At 50.1% G+C, this 12238-nt stretch overlaps 2 protein-coding genes across 2 annotated transcripts; both read right to left on the reverse strand.

Annotated features, from left to right (window-relative positions):
• Positions 1-656: 656 nt before the first annotated feature.
• SAPIO_CDS7351 (Mitogen-activated protein kinase) lies at positions 657-2535 on the reverse strand (the record flags this gene model as incomplete). Its single annotated transcript, XM_016789233.1, has 9 exons — positions 657-732; positions 801-984; positions 1057-1135; positions 1303-1659; positions 1735-1834; positions 1940-1983; positions 2085-2214; positions 2360-2407; positions 2480-2535. The coding sequence occupies 9 exons, from the start codon at positions 2533-2535 to the stop codon at positions 657-659; spliced, it is 1074 nt and encodes a 357-aa protein (XP_016641060.1).
• A 3365-nt stretch (positions 2536-5900) lies between these two features.
• Positions 5901-9188, reverse strand: SAPIO_CDS7352 (Phosphorylase; the record flags this gene model as incomplete). The annotated part of the gene is made up of 7 exons (XM_016789234.1): positions 5901-6308; positions 6402-6474; positions 6545-7464; positions 7553-8062; positions 8143-8408; positions 8499-8819; positions 9032-9188. 7 exons carry the CDS (start codon positions 9186-9188, stop codon positions 5901-5903), a joined length of 2655 nt encoding a protein of 884 aa, XP_016641061.1.
• Positions 9189-12238: the final 3050 nt, after the last annotated feature.

Genomic DNA, 12238 nt, shown 5'->3' on the forward strand with positions numbered 1-12238 from the left:
AGCATCTGAGAGGAAACACGTAAAGGGAGAAGAAAAAGAAAAGCAACTAGAAAGGCAGAAAAAAAAAAAAAAAAAAAAAAAGAAAAGAAAAGAAAAGAAAAGAAAAGAAAAGAAAATACAAAGATCAAGCGAAGCCGTTCTAGAAAACTCCCCATTACAGACCCAGTAATAGGAGTCTTGTGAAACGACTGCAGCCGGGCCCCAGGCTCCGTTCTCCCGTGCTTCTCTCCCACCTCGCTCCCTTCCAGCGACCTACTTTTCTTCTTCCAGTATTCATCAGATCAAACCTAATCTCGTAGGAAGGAAAGAAAGGAGATGCCGCAGCTTTCCGGCGGCCGGTTCAGAGCAATCTCGCACATACGCCAGGCTCCTTGCGACCCAAACCTCCCTAGCGATCTCACTGTTACGCGCAACCGTAGCAGGTAGCTGCCCGTCCCAGAGATGCCGTCGCATGTCATAGAACGATCGAATTCGGGGTGCAAGAAGACCCCTTGATCAGGAAAAAGAAGGAAGATATAGACATAAAATGCATTATAGCCAGGGTATCAAGTCTTATTTCGTCCTGCAAAGGGTTACAGATCGGAGGGCCCGCCGGTACTACTCACGGATTCAGCGAGACCGCGGCGGATGGCGCTGTGGGCAAGGCTCGGTTTCTCTCATTGCTGGGCGAACGTTTCTCCCATGGGAGGCGCCGCCGGCTCGACGTTGTGGTAGTCAAGGATCTCCGAATACCTACGATTGCGTCTCAGCTTAGTTTCTGTCCCAGGAGAAATACATCATCGGGCTGGACTTTGTCTTACATCATAATTTTCCATGTGTCGACGGGCAGATCGGCATCATTAAAGCTCCAATCAAACTTCTCTTCGGCTACGGGTTCGTCAGTGGGGTCATGGTACGGCGCGAGATATTCGTGGGCGAGCGCATCGGCCGCTGTTATCCTCTTCGTCGGGTCGAACACGAGCATCCGTTCTAGGAGGTCGACGGCTTCGAGAAGGAGAAAAAAAGATGTGTTAGTTTACGGTGACTTATTCACTAGCATCAACACGGAAAACTCACCAGCAGGTTCGGCGTTCCTGAACTTCGCCTCCAAAGGCTGCCGCTCCCTCTTTGGTAGTGACTTAACGAACCGCAAGGTCTGTAATTCCAACTGTCAGCACATCCTCTCGCAAGTGTAGTTGAACCAGGGGAAAAAAAAAATTGAAAGAAAAAAATAACAAAAAGGAGAAAGAAGGGAAAAAAAAAAAAAAAAAAAAAAAAAAAAAAAAAAGTGGAAAATGAGAGGAGATGAGGGGGAAATCTCACATTCTCACTCGCAATGGTGTTAATAACATCATCCGGAGGAGTGCCCAAGAGCTCGGTGATAATGGAGAATTGGTTAACGTGATCCTTGCCGGGGAAGAGAGGCTTGCCCTCAATCATCTCGGCAAAGATGCACCCAGCGCTCCAGATATCGACCTCAACATTGTACTTTTGCCAGGTGAGCATAATCTCCGGAGCACGGTAATACCTCGTAGACACGTAACCCGTCATCTGAGGATCCTGCAGTCTGGCCAGACCAAAGTCGCAAATCTTGAGATCGCAGTTCTCGTTTACGAGGATGTTGCTTGGTTTGAGATCGCGGTGAACAACTCCAGCTGAATGGACGTATTTCAAGCCCCTCTATAACGCTTTTGGTCAGACACACACACACATGGCTTGCCTTTGAATGAACGACCGCCAGATCGGGATACGAACCATGATCTGGTACAAGAAGTATTGGATGAACTGTTTCTCAAGAGGCCGGGAGGTGAGGAGCCGGTGAAGATCGGTACCGAGCAGCTCGGTGACGAAGTAACTACGGCAAGGCAGGTCGTGTTAGTGGAATGGTAAAGACAGGCGCGGATCGCCGCCCAGGTGAAAGGGGGGTGGGGATGTCATTAATACAAAAGGCGTTACATACATGTCTTCAAGAGGGGAGATAAAGATGTCGCTCAAAGAGATAACCTGGACCCAGGGTCAGTCGACACATTCTCCCACCAGGACCGGGGCAGGTGTGGAGACCCTGAATCTTGAATTCCGACTAGAGGGTGGGGACGAGGACTAACGTTTTCGTGCTTGAGATGCTTCAGAAGTTTGAGTTCACGATACGTTCGCTTCGCGAGCACAGGCGTGCTGAAGGGCTTCATAATCTTCTTGATGGCCACATTTTGATTCGTGAGCTGGTCCCGCGCAGAGCTATCCACCACCAAAACAACGATGATTAGTAGCTAGAGAGACGGGCTTGGATGGAGGCGAGGAAGGAGAAACTTGAGGGGAAGCCTCGTTCGGCACGACTCTCTAATAAAGTGGCAGGACAAGAGAGAAGAGAGAATAAACCTACCAGACTAGACCAAAGGCACCCATGCCGACTGGTTGGAGATCGGAGTACCTGTCCCGGAGGTTAGGATTAGGATCCGACATTATTTGGACATGGCAAGACAGCTTGTAGTTAGTGATTTACCTCGATGTGATCTCGAAGGTGGTACCGAAGATCTGAGCTCGAACGAATTCCGCCATCTTGACTGATTTATCTGATCCCTCTGCTTTCTCTTTTCTTTTCTCTTGCGCCTTTCCTCGTTACAATAATTCCAGGTGTGGCGGGTATGGTGGCCGAACAGGGAGTAGATAGGGGAGGAGAGACGGTAGAGGTGGAGAAGAAGCTTTGGAAAGAGCTTGCTAGCCAGCAACAAGGAGGGGTTTGCGAAGTTGAGGGCACAGAGCTTCAATGCTGAGTGTAGGAGCTTGAGCCAGTGCTAGGTTGACAGGCCAAGTGGATTGCACAGGTCTTGTTCGTACCTGTGCCCGTGCTCCGTGCCAATGAGCTGTCCTGGTGCTGGTGCTGGTGGCTCAACTGTCTCTTGTGACGAGAACGACGGAAGTGATGAAGTGAATGAATTTGGGGGCAAGGTTGGCGGGGTGTGCGGGTTAGAGGCAAGGTGGTCTGTCTTGACCTTGGTATCGCGGAAAAGGTAAGAGAAAAAAAAAACGAGAGGATTTCCGAGTTAGCATCAAATGCCCCTCTGTCGAGCGGTGTTCAATCACCTTGGGAGGCGGGCGGGGGAAGTTAAAGAAGGTTAAAACCTTTCCGTCGATTTGCTGCACTTTTGTTTTCTCCCCTTCACTAGCTGGCAAGGAAAGGAAAGGCGGGATGTGAAGGATGGTACCTTATGAGAATGTACCCTTGGAAGCAAGTTTGGTTGGGCGGACTAGGAAGGGCGGGGTAAATGTGACTTTGATGTGGTGTACAACGCAGAGACCGTTTGTTCTTGATCGTCTGGCCTTTGGCGTTGGGCGTTTGCTAGAGCTGGAATATCTCCTCCTCTTGGGGCAAGATTTAGTGTTTAGATGGTTGATCAATTGCTTCGTAATGGACAGCGCCAGATTAGCAGCAGATTGGACAGCAACTGTGCCGCTAGCAAACAGACAACGGACAACGCAAACCAGACACCACTGAAACGCCTTTGAAGTTGGCCTCAGTAGCGAGGCTGTCCTGAGGCGCAAATGGACTGAAAATGGCGATTCTGATTGATATCCAGTCAATGTTGACAGCCTGAAGGCCTGGGATTTCCCTCAATTTTTGGACCCAATTATTCCAGGGTGGCACTCTGCTCACAATCCAGTGTGTTTCGTGCTCGTGCGCCAACAATCAGCCCCAGGAAATTCGGATTTATTCCCCAAGGAGCCCGGGGGCTGGTTCGTTCGGGCGGCGTACTATATCGGAGAGCTCCGGCCGATGAGAACCAAGCTCCGAGGACCTGGATCAAATGATCCTGACGACTTTGACTTCAATTGTTCTTCGCATCGTTCTTTAGTAATTGCACGAGAGTATATAAACCGGCGGATTTGGACGGACCTTGTGGCAATCACCTCGTAAACTCGACCAGCCTGAGAAACCAGTGGTCAGATCTTTGAAAGGATCCTTCAATTAGACTAGAGTATGTGATTTGCTCTACCGAGCCTCTACGCACTTTTGATCTTTGCGAGGATGATGATATGACAATCGCGCACCTGCGTCGGGGGCAAGTGCGGACTAGATCTAGCTCGCGTGCCTCAGATTGCGGCTTGTTCGAGCTCAATTGAAACCGGACGGAGCTGTCAATTCGATCATCTCACCAAAGTTTCCCCGGCCGGACCGATGCTCAGGTACCCGAGGGCAGTTGTCTGAGAACTGAAGATCGAGCGAGGTTTGGTGATCGTGTTTGACGATATCGTACCGCACGCCACGATATCCAGACACGGCAGATAAATGGGACGGATGGAAAGGGAGGAGCTGGAGAGAAGATGAAAAGATTAGAGAGAAAGATAAGATTGAAAAAGAGAGATCAAGCCGTCGATGATTTCCTAATGTTTCTCAGTGGAGATAGGGAAAGCAAAGGTGAAGTTGTTTTCCTGAACGTTTACTTTGTGGAAGCATCAGATCCATCTAACAGCTACACCCGCCTCAGAAGGTAAACTAGGAACAAAACCCATCTGCTTTAGCTCCTCGGCTGCTCCAGCTCACCCCCAATGTGCTGGCATTATCCTGCACAATTACATCAATTAATCAATCGATCAATCCATAGCCCGCCCCCCCTCGCCCCTCCCTCCATCAATTGCCAATTGAGCTGTGCTCCCCATACGAAGGAAAGGCTATTTAGATTGGTTCCAGCTAGCTTTGGGCTTCCTTCTCGCGAATACACCCGAGACAGAAACACATAAGAAAATAAAATAAAATTGGGATAAAATAAAATAATAGAACTTCTTTCTCAAAACACGGCAACCGAGCCTCCCAGTTTAGCAGTAGCACATGTCAGTGAGGTAGGTCCTCCTGCACGCAATTCCGAGCTTCCGGACTTTTTGCAAGGCGCGAAACCTCCGACGATGACGTCACTCCCTCCCGACTTACCGTCCAGCTCCCTCGCTTCCTCGCTCCCTACCCCCCAATGTAAACTACGGAGTACGAAGTATCAATGGATCTCCCGTTACCTCATCTGCTACGCTATCAGCATGTTCCGCAGCTAGTACACTGTGGGGCGTCGGGACTCCGATTTTGACGGCTGCAGTCTCGCACCATGAGGCAAGATGATGCACGACCACAACGCAATGCCTCGTGGCTCATTCTGCGCCGTTTCCTCCCCTCCCCAATGAATGGTCTCGTTTTCCGCGTTCTCTTTAGTGGCGACGAGCCATTGCCGTGGTAATCTGGTTCATCTGTACTGTTGGGCTCCCACTCCGAGTTGATACTCCGACGCAATCTAGATTAGTTTACGACGGGAAACCATGTCCTCTTCATCCTGGCTGGCAGCTGTTTTTCAACCTTGCCTTCTCCCCCCTTTTCATATTGCCATCCAATCCTGGGAACTTGTTCGTCCTGACACCTGTCACCTTCCGTGTGGTCCATCCCGAACCTCAGAATCCTGAGGATGCAAGCCGTAGTTTATTTTCAAAACGATCTCACAGAGATATCATGACGTCATACCCACTCCCCACGTTTTGGTTCAGACATTGCATCTGTTTTATCGACTATACACTTTAATTACATAGTAGAATCGTACTCCCCAATATACCTCACTACTGGGGTGATCGTCTTCGAGCAACTTGTCTCTGTGTTTTGATCGATCTCTTTCAAGGAGATGGCAGATGAGATTCAAGATGTCATTGAACTTGAATGTGATGAGTCAAAGATGAATTTCCCACAATCTCTAGCTCTGCATTACGGATAGTCTCTCTCTCTCCTTTTCTTTTTTTGCTTCCTTCACGCGAAACGCAATTGTGGAGGAGCCGAGTTAGGAGGAAGATCCAATAGGAAAACGTTTCTTGATTCAATACCACACTGCCACTACATGCATACTTGAGGAATCCGTCAAATCCACTAGAAATCGCCCATCCCCATTCCCATCCCCTTAATCCTTCACCACAAGAGGCTCAATGTTCCAAATCTCCTCGGCGTACTCGTTGATACACCTGTCACTACTGAAGAAGCCCATTCGCGCCACACTCGTAATGGTCTTGGTGATCCACCCTTCTTGGTTCTTGTACGCCTCATCCACCAGAGCCTGCGTGGTGTTGTAGCTGTTAAAGTCGTCCGAAACGAGGTAGTAGTCGCCATGGTCGCGGACAGCGGCGATCAACGCGCTAAAGTCCCTAGGCTCTCCGAACGTGCCCTTCTCAATCTCATCGAATACCTTGATGAGATCCGCGTCGAGTGTGTGTGTGCCATACGTGTGCGCGTGGCGGAGGTCCTCGACATCCTCCGCGAGGTTGCCGAAGAGGAAGATGTTGTTCTCTCCAATCTCGCGCGTAATTTCAATCTACCGACAGGAACAATAGGAGGTTAGCGTTTACACACATGCAATGGCATCTCGGACTATGGGTATGATGAGCCTCAGCTCGGTCCAACTTACATTGGCACCATCACATGTACCGATGATAAGACCTCCGTTGAGAACAAACTTCATGTTGCTAGTTCCCGAAGCCCTGCCGGCATGTTAGCGATTGCTCATTATGAGGCTGAAACTCCCTGCATATCTGGTGTCCTTGTACTTACTCAGTTCCGGCGGTAGATATGTGCTCGCTGAGGTCCGAGGCGGGGATGATGATCTCGGCCTTGCTAACATTGTAATCCTCGATGAAGACAACCTTGAGGAGGTCACCGATCTCCTCGTCCTTGTTGATGACGGATCCGACGTTGTTGATGAGGTGGATAATCTGCTTAGCCATCCAGTAGCCCGGTGCAGCCTTTCCACCAAAGATGGAAACGCGGGGCTGCTGCTTCTTTCTCTCTTCGGGCGACATGGCCTTGAGGCGAAGGTATCGGTGAATAACACCAAAAATGTTGAGCTGCTGGCGCTTGTATTCGTGAATCCGCTTCACTTGAACATCGAAGAGAGCCGCAGGGTTGACGGTGATGCCATTCGCGGACTTGATCAGTTTGGCAAGACGGACCTTGTTCGCGTACTTGATTTCAGCCCATTCTTTTCGGAAGGCCTTATCTTCGAGGTAAAGTTCGAGCTTATTGATCTGGGTGAGATCCTTGAGGAACTCGCTGCTGCCACCACACTTGCTCGCGATGAGCTCGGAGAGGCGAGGGTTCGCCTGGTGGAGCCACCGGCGTGGGGTGATGCCGTTCGTGACGTTGGTGAATTTGTCGACGCCAAAAATCGTGACGAAGTCCCTGAAAATAGTTGTCCGGATGAGATCGGAGTGGAGCTCGGCGACGCCGTTGACCTTGTGGGAACCGACAATAGCGAGGTGAGCCATGCACACCATCTTGGGGTTAGACTCCTCAATAATCGAAACCCTCCTAAGGAGATCGCGGTCATTGGGGAAGACCTTCTCGACACTTTGGAGGAAGAAGAGGTTTATATCATAAATAATTTGGAGATGTCTAGGGAGGAGATGTTGGAGGAGACCGACGGGCCATTTTTCAAGCGCCTCTGGCAGCACTGTGTGATTGGTGTAGCCAAACTAAGACATTCGATGTTAATACAATGTCATCGACGCATGGCAATTGACAATTGATATATATGCGTTCGTGGCGTGGGGGAGCTCTTACCGTCGAAGTTACAATGTTCCAGGCATCATCCCAGGGAAGACCCTCCAAGTCGACTAGGATACGCTGCAGCTCGACAACGGCAAGCGTAGGGTGAGTGTCGTTGAGTTGGATAGCAACCTGGTCAGGAAACTCGGACCACGCGCGCTTCGACTTCTTGAACCGCCGAACGATGTCGTACAGAGACGCGGCAACCCAGAAGTATTGCTGCTTGAGACGGAGTTCCTTTCCTCGCTCGAGGTTGTCGTTGGGGTACAGAACCGCACTGATGGTCTCGGCGCGCTGCTGGTCGGCGACAGAGCTTTCGTAGTCGCCACTATTGAATTTCTGAAAGTCGAACTCGCCGCTAGCCGCCTTGCTAGACCAAAGTCGGAGGTTGTTCGTGGTAGGAGTATCATATCCAGGAATAGGAACATCATACGCGACCGCGGTCACGGTCTCGCCACCTTCCCAGTGAGAGACAGGGAGGCCACCTGCACCGGTCGATTTGTGAACAGAACCGTAGAATTGAATCTTCAAAATGGGTCAGCAAATCTAGCGCCTTTACAGCTTAAAATTCAACCCCCAAGGTTGGCCAGGTCTTCTTGACTTACATCGACAGTCACGTCGTGTCGGGGGAATTCCCAGGGGTTGAAATCAAGCCAGTAATCGGGTACTTCGACTTGGTAGCCATCGATAATTTCCTGCTTGAAAATACCATATCTATATCGCAGACCGTATCCCCAGGCGGGATAGTTGAGGGAGGCCAAGCTATCGAGGAAGCAGGCAGCAAGTCGACCCAAGCCACCGTTTCCGAGAGCTGCGTCATGCTCCTGTTCGATGACGTCTTCAATCCTGAAACCCAAGTCCGAAAGGCCCTCTGCACAAAGAAGTTCGTGTTAGAAAATCGGCGCGTCTCTTAGAAAGAGATACAAAATTTCTCAAGTTTACAATCGAACAAGAGGCTTACGCTTAGCGATATCCTTCTGGCCAACGTTCAGAATAGCGTTGTCCAGAGCGCGTCCCATGAGGAATTCTAAACTGAGGTAGTAGACACGCTTGTTGTCATTGAAGGTCTGGCGCTGCTGAGTCTTGTTCCAGTCCACAATCAAACGGTCGCGAATGGCAAGACTCGTAGCGGCATAAGCGGCCGACTCGTCGCAGTTAAAGACGCTGCGAGCCAAATCGGTCTCGACATGACGGACAACCTCTCGCTCGAACTCGTCCTTGTTAGTGAAGGGCTTGAACTTGTTCCTATTCCAGGCCTCGCGCTGCGGCTCGGGAATCGAAGCTAGGATGAAAGAGATTTAGAACTCATATAATTCTATAAAAGATAAAGCAGCGAGGAGCCAAAGAAGGGGATGAAAAATAATCATGGCCTGCGAGCAGATCTCCCCGAACTGCATCGGTTCCAGAAATCGGGGTGTATTGAAACATATGGTGGGGCACCGTGATGGTTCGCGGTACTAACGCCATTCGCATACTTGGGAAAACAATACGTACCCTCAACACTGACGATCTCCTGGGGAGTAAAGCCCGTAAAAGTTCGCTTGTGCTTGGGTCGAGAAATGCCGGCGGGGCCAACGCTTCCTTGGATGTCGACGAGAGGGACACCCACAGAGGGCCTCCGCTGGCGGGTAGGAAGGGGGTCGTTCGTCATGTTGCTGGGTGTGTTCTCTCTGCGGGCGAGTTCAATATAGGAAAAATGCTAAGACAAGTGCGGTCTCTTCTTTGGGGAAGGGAGGGGTAGAGTGTAGTGTGGTCAATGGGTCGAGGAGAGATAAAAGGTCGGAGGTAAAGCTTCTCCAAAGGAAGCTCTAGATAACACAAACTTGGGAAAATCACAGGGGAATAATAAGTACCGGCGGCTCAGGAGGGTGATTTGGCCGTAACGAAGAGATGGTTAAGGAATAGGATCAATCCGAGAAGTAGGGAGATCAGAAGCTAGAGACACAGCATCGAAGGGGGGAGAGTAAACAGATATGGGAGCTCTGGAGCTTATAGATGTCTGGTTTTTCCTGCGTCAGACGATGGAGCACAGGAGGAAGCTACATCTGATCTAGGGAGACATTTGGGGTTGGAAAGGTGGGGTTCAATTTGATGCTCTCGCCCGCTCCGCATGCTTCGTACGAACCTGGTGCCATCATTGCCCAATGTTGACGCGACTTGGAGCTGCGGCAGGTTTGACGGAGGGTACGGAGGGGCGAGCTTAGCGTATGCGCAAAGCTTGAGGTAACCCGGAGGAGGAATCTAGAACTTGAACGCGAAGCTGCGACGAACGATAGGATTCGGACACCCCGTGTTAGCTGATGTACCCGCTACATGTGCTTTTGGATCATTCACTACATCAATCGATTGTGCAGATGTCGTGTCTAGGCTTCGTGCCATGGATGGCAAGTTCTCCAACCCCTCAGAGAGACCAGGTTCTTGATACTCTGAGAGCATGTGCAACTGCATTTTCCGGGTCATGCTGCGTCCCGACGTAATCGTCGCAGTTAGACTCGAAAATTGCGCTCGCCAAAAACCTTCGAAATTCGACGCAATTTGATTTCATATCACGAGAGGGGAGGTAAAGCTATTGTGTGTGGATTTGACTGGGGAGCTAACTAAAGCTGCCCCTCCCCCTCCTCTTCTTCTCTTCTGGGCGACAGCTCAAGGTCAGCTTGTTGGTGTAAGTTGTACCTGGACTAATCGATACTTGTTGTAATACTTAAGTATCAACGAAATGGGTCCAGGTAGGCAGGTACTAGTGAAAGACGCCCACTAATGTTACGGAGTAGTTGTTTGGCATCTGTCTCACCGTTGAATTTGGGCTTCTCCTCTTTCCCGATATTGTGTAAAGAGTTAAATCCATCCCCCGAAGAAATTGTACACTGCAGTTTTCATGTGCGCTGGATTGATGTAGTGATACATCTCGATTGGGTCAGACCAACCACATGCAAGGTATGAGCATATGAAGCAGTGAGCCGCCGATTAGATTTAGCCCGCCTCCCGCCTTCCCCAATCCAACTTCCTGATGGGCCATTAATGAGCATTTGGTCATTTCCATCCAAATCCTGTCGTGGTCAGCAATTGGTGAGGGGTAATCACCGCTGATGACCTTTAACATCAATGACTGTTATACAACAGAGGGATGAGAGGTAAAGATTTTCTTCCGATCTGTGCAGGCCGCCGCAAAACCAGCAAGCCCAAGTGGAGGGACACATCGTGGATACGAAAGGGTGCGGCGCGGCGCTTTGCGGCTGGATTGGACGTCCATGAATAGCTTCGGTCTAGTAGAAACCCCCCCTGCGACATGAGTGGCAAAAATAGACTGAAAAAATAGCTCCGGCTTTTCTTTTCTCAACATCTCGAAGGGCGAAAAGGAGGGGCATTGAGGCAATTGAGATCACCAAGCACGATTAAGCTACTCCTGCCTTGGCATGCCTCGTTTCCCGTCCTCGATCAATTTGGGAAACCAGTTTGCGGCACTCGAATGTCGCCACTGTGCCTTGTAGTGGATCTCGCCAATGCATCGTCGCCCTTGAGCTATTGGACCAAAGGAGTCCGACGCCGCAGAGCACCCACGAAAGAGCCGCCAAGGCGAACTGTGGATATTTCGAGCTTGGAAGCTTGGGCCACATCCTAATTGATACATCATACACTTGCGTAAGGATACTTCGTAAACTACTTCGTACCTTCATCTTTGATTCCCCCAGGGCGCCCCTCACCTACCTGCCATTGACCTCCTAGCATCATCACATCACCAGCTGCCCCCCCCCCCCCCCCAGATTCTCTCCAAATCGCATCCCAATCAATTCGAACAACAATGAAAACTACATGTACCAATAGATCCGTCAATTATTCCCACACCATTCAATGTTTGGTGTCGACTTGAGAGGGTCAAGATACCCTGGCGGCTCGCCATTAAAATCCCAATGCAATTGATATCCCACCCCTCCATCTAGTGTTCCAACCTATCGCCACCTTCCCCCTCAATTGCCCAATTGGCTGTCCCCAGTCATCGTTGGACCCTTCCCTGCTCCAGATCGCGACTTAGAACTGTGGATCAGGGAAAAATTGAACTCACTGATCAACGGCTCGCCCCTCCCACCTCTTCCCAACACCCAAGCCCCCGCACATTAGAGTACTTCAACTTCGAAAGTAGACCAAAAGCCCCTTGCTATGAAGTTAAGCCGCCTGGGGGAATCTAGAGAACATGGTCGTGGTTTGGGCGCTGTTATCAATGTATCTACTTCGTAATCACAACCTCCATGCAATGACTTCCAGATTTGGCCTGATGGTATGATGTATGATAACGAATGCATGACACCCCAGAGACCTTGTAGGAGGGGAAATGTTAAATAGCACGCATCCAAACATACACATACACACTCTCTTTTCCCACCCACACACAAATCTAGATCCTCAGCACTCTTCATCCCGTTAAGGTCCGGAGGTCTCACATATATCCCCGGGACCGGGATGGCCTACCCGATATGAAACTAGATTGATAGCGGACCTTGGTTGGCGCGAACCACGACCAGCTAGCGGACAACAACGAGGTATCTAATGAGAAGAAAAGAAAAAGAATAGTCTATAAGTATCCTATCTGTCGTGTAGAACTGCCCATCATGCAAAAACCCAAAGGCCAGCTCTGCTGCCAATAATCCCTCCGTTCCGTCAAACAAAGAGAAACCTGAGACCTCATTGTCATAGCGAAGAACTGAA

Source organism: Scedosporium apiospermum, assembly GCF_000732125.1.
Source record: "Scedosporium apiospermum strain IHEM 14462 chromosome Unknown SEQ_SAPIO_0110, whole genome shotgun sequence".
NCBI lineage: Eukaryota > Fungi > Ascomycota > Sordariomycetes > Microascales > Microascaceae > Scedosporium > Scedosporium apiospermum.